General features: G+C 58.7%; 1 protein-coding gene across 1 annotated transcript; it reads left to right on the plus strand.

The window, feature by feature from the left end:
• The first annotated feature begins 2,453 nt into the window (after window positions 1-2,453).
• F11R (F11 receptor) lies at window positions 2,454-16,539 on the plus strand. The gene is made up of 10 exons (XM_059490060.1): window positions 2,454-2,586; window positions 7,467-7,523; window positions 8,823-8,936; window positions 9,399-9,542; window positions 10,720-10,922; window positions 11,326-11,428; window positions 12,891-12,998; window positions 13,109-13,115; window positions 13,808-14,081; window positions 15,254-16,539. Exons 1-10 carry the CDS (start codon window positions 2,475-2,477, stop codon window positions 15,287-15,289), a joined length of 1,158 nt encoding a protein of 385 aa, XP_059346043.1. The 5' UTR covers window positions 2,454-2,474; the 3' UTR covers window positions 15,290-16,539.
• The last annotated feature ends 1,173 nt before the right edge of the window (window positions 16,540-17,712 follow it).

Raw genomic sequence — 17,712 nt, forward strand, 5'->3', positions numbered from 1 at the left:
AAATCCCCTAAAACTCACAAAGAGACCCCAAAATCCCCAAAGGGACCCCAAAACTGCCCTGAAAGTTTCGAAGGGACCCCAAAATGCTCTGAAACCCCATAAGGGACCCCAAAATTGTTCTGAAGCTCCCTAAGGGTCTGAACTGGGGGGTCACTGGTCCAAACTGGGAGTGGTCCAAACTGGGTTGTCCAAACTGGTCCAAACTGGGAGCACTGGGTGATTACTGGGGGAGGGCACTGGGAAGTCACTGGTCTGAACTTGGGGTCACTGGTTTGTACTGGGGGAGTCACAGAGGGGTCACTGGGGGGTGACTGGTCCAAACTGGGGGTCACTGGTGGTCACTGGTCTGAACTGGGACCCCTGGCAGTCGCTGGGGGTCACTGGTCCAAACTGGGTTGTCCAAACTGGTCCAAACTGGGAGCCCTGGGCAGTAACTGGGGAGTCACTGGGGGTCACTGGTTTATACTGGGGGGTCAGTGGTGGTCACTGGGGGTCACTGGTTTATACTGGGGGGTCACTGGGGGTCACTGGTTTATACTGGGGGGGTCAGTGGTGGTCACTGGTTTATACTGGGGGGTCACTGGAAGTCACTGGTTGTCACTGGTCCCAACTGGGTTGTCCAAACTGGGAGCTCTGGATGGTCACTGGTTGTCACTGGGCGGGGTCACTGGTCCAAACTGGGAGCCCTGGGGGGGTCGCTGGTCCCAACTGGTCTGTACCGGGACCCTGGAGGTCACTGGTGGTCACTGGTCTGTACTGGGACCCCTGGCAGTCGCTGGGGGTCACTGGTCCAAACTGGGTTGTCCAAACTGGTCCAAACTGGGAGCCCTGGGCAGTAACTGGGGAGTCACTGGGGGTCACTGGTTTATACTGGGGGGTCAGTGGTGGTCACTGGGGGTCACTGGTTTATACTGGGGGGGTCAGTGGTGGTCACTGGGGGTCACTGGTTTATACTGGGGGGTCACTGGAGGTCACTGGGGGTCACTGGTTTATACTGGGGGGTCACTGGAAGTCACTGGGGGTCACTGGTCCCAACTGGGTTGTCCAAACTGGGAGCTCTGGATGGTCACTGGTTGTCACTGGGCGGGGTCACTGGTCCAAACTGGGAGCCCTGGGTGGTTACTGGAGCTCACTGGTCCAAACTGGGAGCCCTGGGGGGGTCGCTGGTCCCAACTGGTCTGTACTGGGACCCTGGAGGTCACTGGGGGTCACTGGTCCCAACTGGGTTGTCCAAACTGGTCCAAACTGGGAGCCCTGGGCAGTAACTGGGGAGTCACTGGGGGTCACTGGTTTATACTGGGGGGGTCAGTGGTGGTCACTGGAGGTCACTGGTTTATACTGGGGGGTCAGTGGTGGTCACTGGGGGTCACTGGTTTATACTGGGGGGGTCAGTGGTGGTCACTGGGGGTCACTGGTTTATACTGGGGGGTCACTGGAGGTCACTGGGGGTCACTGGTTTATACTGGGGGATCACTGGAGGTCACTGGGGGTCACTGGTTTATACTGGGGGGGGGTCAGTGGTGGTCACTGGGGGTCACTGGTTTATACTGGGGGGGTCAGTGGTGGTCACTGGGGGTCACTGGTTTATACTGGGGGGTCACTGGAGGTCACTGGTTGTCACTGGTCCCAACTGGGTTGTCCAAACTGGGAGCTCTGGATGGTCACTGGTTGTCACTGGGCGGGGTCACTGGTCCAAACTGGGAGCCCTGGGGGGGTCGCTGGTCCCAACTGGTCTGTACTGGGACCCTGGAGGTCACTGGGGGTCACTGGTCCCAACTGGGTTGTCCAAACTGGTCCAGACTGGGAGCCCTGGGCAGTAACTGGGGAGTCACTGGGGGTCACTGGGGGTCACTGGTTTATACTGGGGGGTCACTGGAGGTCACTGGGGGTCACTGGTTTATACTGGGGGGGGTCAGTGGTGGTCACTGGAGGTCACTGGTTTATACTGGGGGGTCACTGGGGGTCACTGGGGGTCACTGGAGGTCACTGGGGGTCACTGGTCCCAACTGGGTTGTCCAAACTGGTCCAAACTGGGAGCCCTGGGTGGTTACTGGAGGGCACTGGGCAGGGCCATTGGGGTGTCACTGGTCCCAACTGGTCCCAACTGGTCCCAACTGGTCCCAACTGGGAGCCCCTCCCGTCCCCTCAGCGCCCCCCAGCGGCCGAAACCGCCCGGTCGCCATGACAACACCAAGCCCCGCCCCCCGCGCTCTCCCATTGGCCAGAAAGTTCCAGCGCGCTCTCCCATTGGCCGCCGCTCCCCGCCCTCCCCTTTTAACCAATCAACCCACGCGGGCGGCACCTCCTGAACCAATCAGCGCGCGCCGCTTTGACCCGACGCGCGGTACGACCAATGAGACCGTCGAGTGGGCGCGGTCAACGCGGCACCTGGCGGGATGGGCGTGGCCTGGGTGTGTCGGGGGCGGGGCTTGGCGGGGCGGGCGCACCTGGAGCGGGGCGGCGGCGGCGGCGCCATGGCGGGAGCGGAGCGGGGACGGCCCCGGGAGCGGCCCCGGGGGCACCGGGAGCACCACGGGGGACCGCCCGGGGCGGGGCTGCGGCTGCTGCTGCTGCTCGGGGGGCTCGGTGAGTGCGGGGGGGCTCCGGGAACCGGGGGGTACCGGAGGGGGGGGGGGGGGGGGGCGGGAATTGGGGAGGGGGCTCCGGCAACCGGGGGAAGGGCGGGAATTGGGGAAGGGGGAAGGGGAACCGGGGAGAGGGGGCAAAATTGGGGAGGGGGCTCCGGGAACCGGGGGGAACCGGGGGAGACCGGGAGGAGTCGGGAATTGGGGAGGGGGCTCCGGGAACCGGGAGGGGGGAGGGGAAAGCGGGGGAGGGGCGGGAATTGGGGAGGGGGCTCGGGAAGTTGTGGGGGAGGGGGGTGGGAATTGGGGAAGGGGGGAGGGGAGACCGGGGAGGGGTAAAATTGGGGAGGGGGCTCGGGAACCGGGGAGGGGAACGGGAATTGGGGAGGGGGCTCGGGAACCGGGGAGGGGAACGGGAATTGGGGAGGGGGCTCCGGGAATTGAGGCAAGAGCGGGAATTGGGGAGGGGGCTCAGGAAACGCGAGGTCCTTAACGGGGGAGGAGAACCGGGGGGCTCCGGTACAAGGGGGGGGTCGGTGGGTACCGGAGAAGGCTCGGTAAAGGGGGCGGGGGTCGTTAACGGGAGCACGTGGTGGGCGGGCGGGGCAAGGCCGGTACCGGGGGAGGGGTCTGGGGTCACCCCGGGGGGGGTCAGGACCGGGCCGGGGTCACCGCAGGGGTCACGGTCCCGGTGAGGGTTGGGGGGCACCGGAGCCGCTCCCGGTACCGGAGAGGCCCCGGGGGGGTCCCGGCGGCGCGTCCGGAGCGGGGCTGGGGCGGGGGGGGGCCCTTCCTGTCCCTTCCTGTCCCCTCCATTGTGTGCGACAATCCCGGGATTAACCCGATCCCGCCTGGGCTGCGCCCGGCCTGAGTCGGGACTGACCCAATTCCGGTTTATTTGGACCCAAAACGGGTCGGGACTGACCCAATCCTGGTTTATTTGGACCCAAAACGGGTCGGGACTGACCCAATTCTGGTTTATTTGGACCCAAAACGGGTCGGGACTGACCCAATCCTGGTTTATTTAGACCCAAAACGGGTCGGGACTGACCCAATTCTGGTTTATTTGGACCCAAAATGAGTCAGGACTGACCCAATCCTGGTTTATTTGGACCCAAAACGGGTCGGGACTGACCCAATTCTGGTTTATTTGGACCCAAAACGAGTCGGGACTGACCCAATTCCGGTTTATTTGGACCCAAAACAGGACAGGATTCACCCAATCCTGGTTTATTTGGACCCAAAACGAGTCGGGACTGACCCAATCCTGGTTTATTTAGACCCAAAATGAATCGGGACTGACCCAATCCTGGTTTATTTGGACCCAAAACGAGTCGGGATTAGCTCAGTCCCAAATTATTTGAACTAAAACAGGTCGGGACTGACCCAATTCTGGTTTATTTGGGCCCAAAATGAGTCAGGACTGACCCAATTCTGGTTTATTTGGACCCAAAATGAGTCAGGACTGACCCAATCCTGGTTTATTTGGACCCAAAACGGGTCGGGACTGACCCAATTCTGGTTTATTTGGACCCAAAATGAGTCGGGACTGACCCAATCCTGGTTTATTTGGACCCAAAATGGGTCGGGATTAGTTCGGTCCCAAATTATTTGAACTAAAACAGGTCGGGACTAACCCAATCCTAGTTTATTTAGACGCAAAACAGGACAGGATTCACCCAATTCCGGTTTATTTGCACCCAAAATGAGTCAGGACTGACCCAATCCTGGTTTATTTGGACCCAAAATGAGTCGGGATTAACCCGGTCCTGGTTTATTGAGACCCAAACCAGGTCGAGACTAACCTGATCCTCGTTTATTTAGACCAAAACTGGGTCGGGATTTACCCGTTCCGGGTTTATTTAGACCCAAAATGAGTTGGGATTAACCCGATCCCAAATGTGGTCCCGGCTCAGGTTGGGATTTTCCTGATCCCGCCGCGTTTAGACCCAAACCAGGTCGGGATTTTCCCAACCCCGTCCTTTGTTTATTCCCCAAATCCACAAAAACAGCCCCAAAATCCCATCCTGATTCTGATATTTCCCCTCCCAAACCCAATTGTTCCCCCCAAACCCCAATTTTCCCCTCCCAAATCCTGATTTCCTCCCCCTAAATCCCGATTTTTTTCCCCAAAAGTCCAGATTCTCCCCCAAATCTCGATTTCTCCCCCCAAATCCCAATTTCCTCCCCAAATCCCGATTCCCCACCCCCTTTCTCCCCTAAATCCCAATTTCCCCCCCGCAAAATCCCGATTTTTCCCCCAAAATCCCGATTTTTTTGTCCCCAAAAGTCCCGATTTTCTCCCCCTAAATCCCAATTTTCCCAAAAAAAAATCCCTAATTTCCCCCCCCAATCCCGATTTTCCCCCCCTAAATCCCAATTTTTCCCCTCCCAAATCCCGATTTTCCTCCCAAATCCCGATTATCCCCCCCAATCCCAATTTTCCCCCCAAAAGGTCCCGATTTTCCCCCCCCAAATCCCAATTTTTCCCCCAAAAAATCCCGATTTAACCCCCCAAAATCCCGATTCCCCCCCCGCCAAATCCCGATTTTTAAAAATAATCCCGGTTTTTTCCCCCCTAAATTCCCATTTCTTCCCCCAAAATCCAAAATTTTCCCCAAAAAATCCCCATTCCCCCTCCCCCGATCCCGATTTTCCCCCCCTAAATCCCAATTTTTCCCCTCCAAAATCCCGATTATCCCCCCCAATCCCAATTTTCCCCCCGAAAGGTCCCGATTTTCCCCCCCAAATCCCAATTTTTTCCCCAAAAAATCCCAATTTCCCCCTCCCCCCCCCGCCAAATCCCAATTTTTAAAAATAATCCCGGTTTTTTCCCCCCTAAATTCACATTTCTTCCCCAAAAAAATCCCCATTTTTTCCCCCCCCGATCCCGATTTTCCCACCCGGGTTTCGCTTGGCAGCGGCCCCGGGGGTGCAAAGGTGGCACGGGCGGTGCCGATCCCGGTGCCAATCCCGGTGCCAATCCCGCCTGGAATGAGTCACCCGAGCCAAACCCGGCACCGGGAATGTCGCAGCTCCGGAGGGGACACAAAGGGGACACAAAGGGGACACAAAGGGGACACAAAGGGGACACAGGACGGGCGTGTCCCTGCCGAGGTCGGGATTGCGACATTCCCGGCCGGTTTCCTGCGAAAGTGGGCAGGAAATGGGCAGGGACTGGGCAGAAATTGAGTAGAAAACTGGGTAAAAACTGGGAAGGAATTGGGCAGGAGCTGGGCAGAAAATGGGCAGAAATTGAATGGAAACTGGGTAAAAACTGGGAAGGAATTGGGCAGGAGCTGGGCAGAAATTGAGTAGAAACTGGGTAAAAACTGGGAAGGAATTGGGCAGAAAATGGGCAGAAATTGAGTAGAAACTGGGTAAAAACTGGGAAGAAATTGGGCAGGAGCTGGGCAGAAATTGAGTGGAAACTGGGCAGGATCTGGGCAGAAACTGGGCAGGAAATGGGCAGAGACTGGATAAGAACTGGGCAGGAACTGGGAAAGAACTGAACAGAGACTGGGTAGAAACTGGGAAGAAATTGGGCAGGAGCTGGGCAGAAAATGGGCAGAAATTGAGTGGAAACTGGGTAAAAACTGGGAAGGAATTGGGCAGGAGCTGGGCAGAAAATGGGCAGAAATTGAGTGGAAACTGGGCAGGAACTGGGAAAGAACTGAACAGAGACTGGGTAGAAACTGGGAAGAAATTGGGCAGGAGCTGGGCAGAAAATGGGCAGAAATTGAGTGGAAACTGGGTAAAAACTGGGAAGAAATTGGGCAGGAGCTGGGCAGAAAATGGGCAGAAATTGAGTGGAAACTGGGTAAAAACTGGGAAGAAATTGGGCAGGAGCTGGGCAGAAATTGAGTGGAAACTGGGTAAAAACTGGGAAGAAATTGGGCAGGAGCTGAGCAGAAAATGGGCAGAAATTGAGTGGAAACTGGGCAGGATCTGGGCAGAAACTGGGAAAGAACTGGGCAGAAACTGGGCAGGAAATGGGCAGAGACTGGATAAGAACTGGGCAGGAACTGGGAAAGAACTGAACAGAGACTGGGTAGAAACTGGGTAAAAACTGGGAAGAAATTGGGCAGGAGCTGGGCAGAAACTGGGGAAGAACTGGGGAGAGACTGAGCAGAAACTGGGAATGAACTGGGTAAAAACTGGGCAGAGATAGCAGAAACTGGGTGGGAACTGGGCAGAGATGGCAGGAAATGGGCAGAAACTGGGAAAGAACTGGGCAGAAACTGGGTAGAAAATGGGCAGGAACTGGGCAAAAATTGAGTAGAAACTGGGTAAGAATTGAGCAGGAACTGGGTAGAAAGTGGGAAAAGACTTGGTAGAAACTGGGTGGAAACTGGGCAGAAATGGAGTAAAAACTGGGAAAGAGCTGGGGAGAAACTGGGAAAGAACTGGGCAGAAACTGGGTAGAAAATGGGCAGGAACTGGGCAAAAATTGAGTAGAAACTGGGTAAGAATTGGGCAGGAGCTGAGCAGGAACTGGGTAGAAAGTGGGAAAGGACTTGGTGGAAACTGGGCAGAAATGGAGTAAAAACTGGGAAAGAGCTGGGGAGAAACTGGGAAAGGACTGGGCAGAAACTGGGGAGAAACTGGGAAAGAGCTAGGCAGAAACTGGGAAAGAACTGGGTGGAAACTGGGCAGAAATGGAACAGAAACTGGGCAGAAATGGAACAGAAACTGGGACAGAGCCGAGCAGGAGCCGGGCAGGAGCTGGGCAGGGCAGGAGTGGCCGGACGGGATTTTCCAGCTCCCGGTGGTGGCCGTGCCCAGTGACCTCCTGGTGGCCGTGCCCGGGGCTCCCGGTGACCTCCCGGTGGCCCTGTTGGGGCTCCCAGTGACGTCCCCTCCCCTCCGGTGTCCCCACAGCCGCGCTGGCCGCAGCCCAGGTGACCTCGGAGGACCAGGAAGTGCCGGAGCACAAACGTGAGTGTCCCCACGGTGTCACCGGGAGTGTCCCCACGGTGTCACCGGCCCGGGGATGCACCCGGGGGGTGTTGGGGGTTCAGTTTGGGGTCAGCCTGGTTTGGGTGGTCTCAGTTTAGGTGGTCCCAGTTTTGGGCTGATCCCAGTTTGGGTTGATCCTAGTTCAGGGTGATCCTGGGTTTGGGCTGATCTCAGTTTTGGATGGTCCCAGTTGGGGTTGATCCAGGTTCTGGTCAATCCTGGTCCCAGTCCTGGTTCTGTCCAACTCCGATTCTGTCCAGTCCTGTCTGACCTTGGCTCTCTCTGACCCTGGTTCTATCTGGTCTTGGTTCTGGTTCTGTCTGACCCCATTCTGCCCAGTCCTGGTTCTGTCTGACCCTGGTTCCAGTCCCTGTTCTGGTTCTGTTCTGCTCCCGGTCTGACCCTGGTCCTGTTTCTGTTCTGACCCTGGTTCTGGTCCCAGTTCTGGTCCCAGTTCTGACCCCAGTCCCATTTCTGGTTCTGACCCTGTTCCTAGTTCTGGTCCCGGTTCTGCCCCCATTCCCGGTTCTCACCCGGTTCTGTCCTGGTTCTGACCCGTTCCCGGTTCTGACCCTGCCCCCGGTCCCATTCCTGTTCCTGGCTCTGCCCCGGTTCTGGGTCCTGGTTCTGACCCCATTCCCGGTTCTGACCCAGTTCTGCCTGGTTCTGTCCTGGTTCTGACCCGTTCCCATTCCTGGTTCTGACCCGTTCCCAGTTCTGCCCCTGTTCCTGGTTCTGACCCTGCCCCCGGTCCCATTCCTGTTTTTGGTTCTGCCCCCATTCCCGGTTCTGCCCGGTTCTGCCCCGTTCCCATTCCTGGTTCTGACCCGCTTCCCATTCCTGTTCCCATTCCCGTTCCCATTCCTGGTTCTGGCCCGGTTCTAGCCCCGGTTCTGACCCGTTCCCATTCCTGGTTCTGACCCGTTCCCATTCCTGTTCCCATTCCCGTTCCTGGTTCTGGCCCGGTTCTAACCCCGGTTCTGACCCGTTCCCATTCCTGGTTCTGACCCGCTTCCCATTCCCGTTCCCATTCCTGGTTCTCACCTGGTTCTGTCCCGGTTCTGACCCGTTCCCAGACCCGGTTCTGTCCCGGTTCTGACCCGTTCCCGTTCCTGGTTCTGACCCTGCCCCCGATCCCATTCCTGTTCCTGGCTGTGCCCCGGTTCTGGGTCCTGGTTCTGCCCCCATTCCCGGTTCTGTCCCGGTTCTGTCCCGGTTCTGACCCGTTCCCATTCCCGGTTCTGACCCGGTTCTGTCCCGGTTCTGACCCGTTCCCAGCCGTGGAGCTGCGCTGCGCCGCGTTCCGCTCCAGCTCGGGCAGCGCCCGCATCGAGTGGAAATTCCAGAGGGGCTCATCCCTGACACTGATCTACTACGGGGGGGAGCTCACAGGTACCAGGGGACATTGGGGACATTTGGGGACATCAGGGACAGTGGGAGACATTGGGGGATAATGGGGACACTGGCGACATTGAGGACAGCGGGGACATGGGGGACACTGGCGACATTGGGGGACAGTGGAGACATTTGGGGATACTGGGGACATCGGGGACGTTGACAATATTGGGGACGCTGAGGACAGCGGGGACGTTGGGGACATTGGGGACAATGGGGAAATTGGGGACAATGGGGACATTGGGGGATATCAGGGACACCAGGGACATTGAGGTGCCCTGTGGGGACATCAGGGAGACCCTGAGCCTATGGGGACATTTGGGAGGGCTCAAAGCCCATGGGGACATTGGGGGGGGTCTCTGCAGGGACACTGGGGGGTCCCCAAACCTGTGGGGCCATCAGGGTGTCCCTGGGGTGTCCCCATTGTGTCCCCTCGATGTCCCATCCCGGTGTCCCCAGAGCCGTACCGGGACCGTGTCCAGTTCTCGCCCACGTCCATCCGCTTCGGCTCGGTGACGCGGGAGGACAGCGGGAAGTACATCTGCGAGGTGGTGGGGGATGGCAGCCACATCGCCAAGTCCGAGGTCAACCTCATCGTGCAGGGTGAGGCCACCCTGTCCCCAGCCACGGCCCTGTCCCCTGTCCCCAGCCCTGGCCATGTCCCCTGTCCCCAGCCTTGGTTTTGTCGCTTGTCCCCAACCCCGGCCTTGTCTCCTGTCCCCAAACCTTGGCCTTGTCCCCTGTCCCCAACCCCGGCCTTGTCCTCATTCCTGGTGTTGTCCCTTGTCCTTGGCCCCATCCTTGTCCCTTGTCCCCTGTCCCCATCCCTGGCTGTGTCCCCCATCCCCAAACCTTGCCCTTGTCCCTTGTTCCCATTCCTGGTGTTTCCCTTGTCCTTGGCCCCATCCTTGTCCCTGGCCATGTCATTGTCACCCATCCCTGGTCCCTGGCCTTGTCCCCAGCCCTGTCGTGGTCCCTGGCCTTGTCCCCTGTCACTGTCCCTGTCCCCAGGGTGACTCCGGGCAGTTCCGGTCACTGTCAGTGTCCCTGTCCCATGTCATGGTGGCTCCAGGCAATGCTGTCCCTGTCCCCACGATGACTCAGGATGGTGCCATCCCTGTCCTGTGTCATGGTGACTCTGGGCGGTGCCATCACTGTCTTGTCTCATGGTGACTCCAGGCTGTGTTGTCCCTGTGTCACTGTCCCTGTCCCTGTGTCACTGTCACTGTCCCTGTGTCACTGTCCCTGTGTCACTGTCCCTGTGTCACTGTCACTGTCCCTGTGTCACTGTCCCTGTCCCTGTGCCCGCAGTGCCCCCAGGGAAGCTGCTGGCACACGTGCCCAGCTCTGCCACGGTGGGTGCCCGGGCCGTGTGTCCCTGTGGTCACTCTGGGCAGTGTGTCACTGTCCCTGTGTCACTGTCACTGTCCCTGTGCCTGCAGTGCCCCCGGGGAAACCGCTGGCACACGTGCCCAGCTCTGCCACGGTGGGTGCCCGGGCTGTGTGTCCCTGTGGTCACTCTGGGCAGTGTGTCACTGTCACTGTGTCACTGTCCCTGTGTCACTGTCACTGTCCCTGTGCCCGCAGTGCCCCCGGGGAAACCGCTGGCACACGTGCCCAGCTCTGCCACGGTGGGTGCCCGGGCCGTGTGTCCCTGTGGTCACTCTGGGCAGTGTGTCACTGTCCCTGTGTCACTGTCCCTGTGTCACTGTCCCTGTCCCTGTGTCACCGTCCCTGTGTCACTGTCCCTGTGTCACTGTCCCTGTCCCTGTGCCCGCAGTGCCCCCGGGGAAGCCGCTGGCACACGTGCCCAGCTCTGCCACGGTGGGTGCCCGCGCTGTCCTGCGCTGCTCCGAGGCTCAGGGCTCACCCCCTCCCACCTTCCGCTGGTACAAGGATGGCACCGAGCTGCCCCAGGACCCCAAATCCAGCCCCGCCTTCCGCAACTCCTCCTACAGCCTGGACCCGCGCACGGGGGAGCTGGTCAGTGCCCGGCCTCCTGCCCCACCCCTCTCACCTTTTCCTGCCCTTTTCCCTCTTTTTCTGCCCCCTTTTCCTGCCCCTTTCCCTGTTTTCCTCCCTTTCACCTTTTCCTGCCCTTTTCCCTGTTTTCCTCTCCCTCTTTTCCCTCTTTTCCTCTCCTTTTCCTGCCCTTTTCCCCTCTCCCTTTCCCCCGTTATCCTCTAATTTTCTCCCTTTTTGTGCCCCCATTTCTCCGCTTTCTCCCCCCTATTTTCCCCCATTTCTCCCCATTTTACCACCCATGTTTCCCTCCTTTTCCCCCATTTTCTCCTCTATTTTTCCCCATTTTTCCCCCCATTTTCTCCTCTATTTTTCCCCATTTTTCCCCGTTTCCCCCATTTCCCATTTCCCTGCCCCGTTGCAGGTGTTTGAGCCCGTGGGGGGCTGGGACACGGGCGATTATCACTGTGAGGCCTTCAACAACGTGGGCAGCCCCCAGAAATCCGACGTCTTCCGCATGGAGGCCAGTAAGGAGCCATCCCAATCCTCATCCCAATCCCCATCCTGATCCTGATCCTGATCCCATCCCTATTCCCAATCCCAATCCTGATCCCCATCCCAATCCCCATTTTGATCCTGATCCCAATCCTGACCCCAATCCTGATCCCCATCCCGATCCCAATTCCAATCCTAATCCCATTCCTGATCCCAATCCCCATCCTCATCCCAATCCCCATCCTGATCCCGTCCCAATCCTGATCCTGATCCCATCCCTATTCCCAATCCCAATCCTGATCCCCATCCCAATCCCCATTTCGATCCTGATCCCAATCCTGACCCCAATCCTGATCCTGATCCCCATCCCGATCCCAATTCCAATCCTAATCCCGTTCCTGATCCCAATCCCCATCCCGATCCCAGTCCTGATCCCCATCCTGATCCCCATCCTGATCCTGATCCCCACTCCCCATCCCAATCCCGATCCCAGTCCCTATTCCCATCCTTATCCCCATTCCTCGTCCCAATCCCCATCACGATCCCAAACCCCATCCCCATGCCGATCCAATTCCCAATCCTAATCCCATTCCCGATCCCAATCCTATTCCTAATTCCCATCCCCAATCCCCATCCTGATCCCAATCCCCCCCAGTCCAGTGGGATCCCTCCCGATCCCATGGAATCCTCACCAATCCCGTGGGATCTCACCAATCCCGTTGGATCCCCCCCAATCTCCCTGATCCCCTCAAATCCCATGGGGTCTCCCCAATCCCTCCCGATCCCGTTGGATCCCCCTGATCCCCCCCAATCCCATTGGATCCCCCCAATCCCGTGGGGTCTCCCCAGTCCTGTTGGATCCCCCTGATGCCATTGGATCCCTCCTGATCCTGTTGGATCCCTCCAGTCCCATGGATTGTCCTCAATCCCCCCTATCCCATTGGATCTCCCCAGCCTTGTGGGGTCTCCCCGATCCCACTGGATCCCCCCAATCTCCCTGATCCTGTTGGATCCTCCCAACCCCCCTGATGCCTTGGGGTCTCCCTCATCCTGTGGCATCCCCCCGATCCCTCCTGATCCCCCCAATCCCCCAAATCCCGTAGGATCTCCCCGATGCCATGGGATCCCTCCTGATCCCTTTGGATCCCCCCGATTCTGTGGGATCCCCCAATCCCATGGGATCCCCCTGAGGCCATTGGACCCCTGAGATCCCGTGGAATCTCCCCGATCTCCCCGATCTCCCCAGTCCTGTGGCATCCCCCCCCTGATGCCGTTGGATCCCCCAATCCCATGGGATCCTCCCAGTCCCCCCAATCCCGTTGGACCCCCACGATCCTGCATGATCTCCACAATCCCCCCAACCCTGTGGGATCCCCCCGATCCCGTTGGATCCCCGTGATACCCCCAATCCTGTGGGATCTCCCCAGTCCCCCTGATCCCATTGGATCCCCTGGGATCCCCGGGATCCCCCGCTCCCCTGTGTGTGTCCCGCAGGCGAGGTGAACGTGGGCGGCATCGTGGCCGCCGTGGTGCTGCTGCTCCTGTTCCTGGGGCTCGCCGCCTTCGGCGTCTGGTTCGCCCACAGGCGCGGCTACTTCAGCAGTGAGAGACTGGGAGGGACTGGGATGGACTGGGATGGACTGGGAATGGACTGGGATAGACTGGGAGCGACTGGGAATGGACTGGGAATAACCTGGGAGGGACTGGGAGAGAATGGGAGTGGGAGGGAATGGGAATGGATTGGGAGGGACTGGAATGGACTGGGAGAGACTGGGAGCAACTGGGCTGGGACAGGGAGAGATTGGGAGGGAATGGGAGGGACTGGGAATGGACTGGGAAGGAATGGGAATGGACTGGGAGAGAATAGGAGAGACTGGGATGGGACAGGGAGAGATTGGGAGGGAATGGGAGGGACTGGGATGGACTGGGAATACACTGGGGTGGACTGGGATGGGATGGGAATGGACTGGTAGGGACTGGGGTGGACTGGGAATGGACTGGGATAGACTGGGAGCGACTGGGAATGGACTGGGAATAACCTGGGATGGACTGGGAGGGACTGGGAGAGAATGGGAGTGGGAGGGAATGGGAATGGATTGGGAGGGACTGGAATGGACTGGGAGAGACTGGGAGCAACTGGGATGGGACAGGGAGAGATTGGGAGGGAATGGGAGGGACTGGGATGGGACTGGGACAGACGGGGATGGGACTGGGAATGGATTGGGAGCAACTGGGAATGGACTGGGAATGGAACTAGGGTGGACTGGGATGGGACTGGGATGGACTGGGAATACACTGGGGTGGACTGGGATGGGAATGGACTGGTAGGGACTGGGGGGGACTGGGAATGGACTGGGATAGACTGGGAATGTCCCTGGGGATGTCCTCAGTCTGTCCCCATGTCCCAGTAGTGTCCCCCCTGTGTCCCCTCCCCTCCCTGATCCCCGTTTTTCCCTTTTTTCCAGAAAAAACAGAGTGAGTGACAGCGGAGCCACTTCCTACTCCTGGGTGACCCCACCCCCCCTTGGTGTCACCTCAGTGTCCCCTCGGTGTCCCCCTGGTGTCACCCCGGTCCCTGTGGGGACAGAGGGGACACAGCGGGGGTGGCACATCCCAAAATCCCGATTTTCCCGCAGTGCCGGAGGGAAGAAGGTGATTTACAGCCAGCCCTCGCGGCGCAGCGAGGTGAGGACATGGGGACAATGTGGGGACACCAGGACATGCCACCGCCCTGGCGGGGACACCCCAGTGGCAGATGGACACCCTGGTGTCCCCAGTGTCCCTTGGCAGGAGGGTCCTGGGGGGTGGTGGTGGGGGGATGGTGTCACCTGTGATGTCCCCATGGATGTCACCATGTCCCCATTAATGTTCCTATGTCCCTATGGATGTCCCCTGTCCCCAGTGACGTCCCCGTTGATGTTCCTGTGTCCCCACTGATGTTCCCATGTCCCCATGGATGTCACCATGCCTGTCCCCATGTTCCCATGGATGTCCCCATGTCCCCATCCCTGTCCCCATCCATGTCCCCATGCCTGTCCCCATGTCCCCATTGATGTCCCCATGGCTGTCCCCATGGCTGACTCCATCAATGTCCCTGTGTCCCCATCCCTGTCGCCATTGATGTCCCCATGGCTGTCCCCGTGTCCCCATGGCTGTCCCCATGGCTGTCCCCATCCCTGTCCCCATCCATGTCCCTATGTCCCCATGGCTGTCCCCATGTCGCCATCAATGTCCCCATGGCTGTCCCTGTTTCCCCATTGATGTCCCCATTGATATCCCCATGACTGTCCCTGTGTCCCCATTGATGTCCCCATGTCCCCATCCCTGTCCCCATGTCCCCATGGATGTCCCTATGTCCCCATGCCTGTCCCCATGTCCCCATTGGTGTCCCCATTGATGCCCCATGTCCCCATGGATGTCCCCATGGATGTCCCCATGGCTGTCCCCATCCATGTTCCCATGCCTGTCCCCATGTCCCCATCCATGTCCTCATCAATGTCCCCATTGATGTTCCCATGCCCCCATCAATGTCCCTATGGCTGTCCCCATGTCCCCATCAATGTCCCCATACCTGTCCTCATGGCTGTCCCCATGTCCCCATCCCTGTCCGCATCAATGTCCCCATGGCTGTCCCCATGACCGTCCCCACTGATGTCCCTGTGTCCCCATGGCTGTCCCCATGTCCCCCATCAATGTCCCCATAGCTATCCCCATGTCCCCATGATGTTCCCATCCATGTCACCATCCATGTCCCCATGTCTCCATCCCTGTCCCCAGTGATCCCCCTGTGTCCCCATTGATGTCCCCATTGATGTCCCCATGATGTCCCCATGATGTCCCCATGTGTGTCCCCGCAGAGCGAGTTCAAGCAAACCTCCTCGTTCCTGGTGTGACGTCGTCCCCGCCACCCCCGGACGCTTTTTCCCAATTCCCGGAATTCTGCAGGATTTTAGGAGATCCACGGGATTTTGGGAATTCTGTGGGGTTTTGGGAATTCCAGCGGGATTTTCAGAATTCCGTGGGGATTTTAGGAGATCCATGGGATTTTGGGAATTCCTGCGGGATTTTCAGAATTCTGTGGGGTTTTAGGAGATCCACGGGATTTTGGGAATTCTGTGGGGTTTTGGGAATTCCAGCGGGATTTTCAGAATTCCGTGGGGATTTTAGGAGATCCATGGGATTTTGGGAATTCCTGCAGGATTTTCAGAATTCCGTGGGGATTTAGGAGATCCATGGGATTTTGGGAATTCCCGCGGGATTTTCAGAATTCTGCAGGATTTGGGAAATTTCCTGTGGGATTTTTGGGAATTCCTGCAGGATTTTCAGAATTCCGTGGGGATTTTAGGAGATCCATGGGATTTTGGGAATTCCCGCGGGATTTTCAGAATTCTGCAGGATTTGGGAAATTTCCTGTGGGATTTTTGGGAATTCCTGCAGGATTTTCAGAATTCCGTGGGATTTTAGGAGATCCATGGGATTTTGGGAATTCCCGCGGGATTTTCAGAATTCTGCAGGATTTGGGAAATTTCCTGTGGGATTTTTGGGAATTCCCATAGAATTTTTGGGAATTCCGGCTGGATTTTCAGAATTCCGTGGGGTTTTAGGAGATCCATGGGATTTTGGGAGTTCCCATGGGATTTTCGGAATTCTGCAGGATTTGGGGAACTTCCATACGATTTTTGGGAATTCCCGCGGGCTTTTTGGGAATTCCTGCGGGATTTTAGGAGTTCCGTGGAATTTTGGGAATTCCCACGGGATTTTTGGGAATTCCTGTGGGATTTGAGGAGTCCCATGGAATTTTGGGAATTCCTGTAGGATTTTTGGGAATTCCCGCGGGATTTTCGCCGCGGTTTTTTTAAAGCCTCTCCGGTGCCTTCGCTGCTGCTGCCTCTGGAACTTGGGGGTCCCCGTGTCCCCTCTTTGTCCCCTCTTTGTGTCCCCTTTGTCCCCTCCCCTCGTTCCCCCTTTTTGTCCCCCCCCCCCATTGTCCCTCTCTGTCCCCTCTCTGTCCCCGGGGGGCTCTGGGGGGGGACAGGGCTGGTGCCACCACCTGGGGACAGCGCCAGTGTCCCCCTGGTCCCAGTGTCCCCCCCAAACTGGGAGCGTGGGGGGGGGTGTACTGGAAATAAACCTGTGACCTTTACCTGGCCTGTGACACTGGGGACAATGTGGGGGGGACACTGGGGACATGGTGGGGGACATTGGGTGTTCCTTGGGGACACTGGGGGGATCTGTGGGGACATTGAGGGAACACTGGGGACATTGGGGCTCTCTGGGGACATTATGGGGGACACTGGAGGATCTCTGGGGACACTGGGAGGTCCCTTGGCACATTGGGGGTTCCTTGGGGACACTGGGGGGATCTCTGGGGACGTTGGGAGGGACATTGTGGGGTCCTTGGGGACATTGAGAAGATGTTGGGGACATTGAAGGGACATTCTGGGGGGACCCTGAGAAACATTGGGGGATCCCTGGGGACACTGGCGGGGGTCCCTGGGGCTGAGGGGACATCAGGGGACACCGTGGGGACATTGGGGACACAGTGGGGACGTTGGGGTCACAGTGGGGACATTGGAGGAGCTTTCGGAGGACCCTGGGGACCAAAGGGGACCCTGGGAGTCACCGGGAATCCCTGGGGGGGACATTTGGGGACATTGGGGACATTAGTGGGGGGGTCGCTGGGGCTGAGGGGACATCGGGGGTTACCATGGGGACATTGGGGACACAGTGGGGACACAGTGGGGACATTAAGGGGGGGTCCCTGGGGCTGAGGGGACACCGGGGGTCACCATGGGGACACCGGGGACACCCCCCACCATCGACGTCACCTTTATTGAACTCCTGCCCCTCCCCCCCCGCCCCCAAACCGAGCTCGGGCCCCCCTCCCCCAACCAAGGGATGGGGGAGGGGCGGTTTTGGTGTGGGGGGGGTCCCGCTCCTTCCTCATTACCGACACCTTTAATTAGTGGCACTAATTGCCCCGGCGCGGGGGGGCCGCGTTAATGGCGGGGTCTACGTTAAGCAGCAGCGACGGGCGGGGGGGGGGGGAGGGGACACAGTGGCCTCGATTATCGGTGACACCCCCGGGGGGACCCCGCGACACCGCCCGGAGGGGGGGGGGGCACAGGGAGGGGCTCCAGCGCTTGGGGGGGGCGGGGAGGGGACTCCTGCCTCAGTTTCCCCTGGCGGGGGGGGGAGCAGCGGCGCCCTGGGGGTGGTGACACCTCCAAGGGTGGTGAAACCTCCAGGGCTTGGTGACAATTCTAGGCATTGGTGGCACTTTGGGGCTGGTGGCACCTCCAGGCGTTGGTGGCAC

Source organism: Ammospiza nelsoni, chromosome 28, assembly GCF_027579445.1.
Source record: "Ammospiza nelsoni isolate bAmmNel1 chromosome 28, bAmmNel1.pri, whole genome shotgun sequence".
In the NCBI taxonomy this organism is placed as follows: domain Eukaryota; kingdom Metazoa; phylum Chordata; class Aves; order Passeriformes; family Passerellidae; genus Ammospiza; species Ammospiza nelsoni.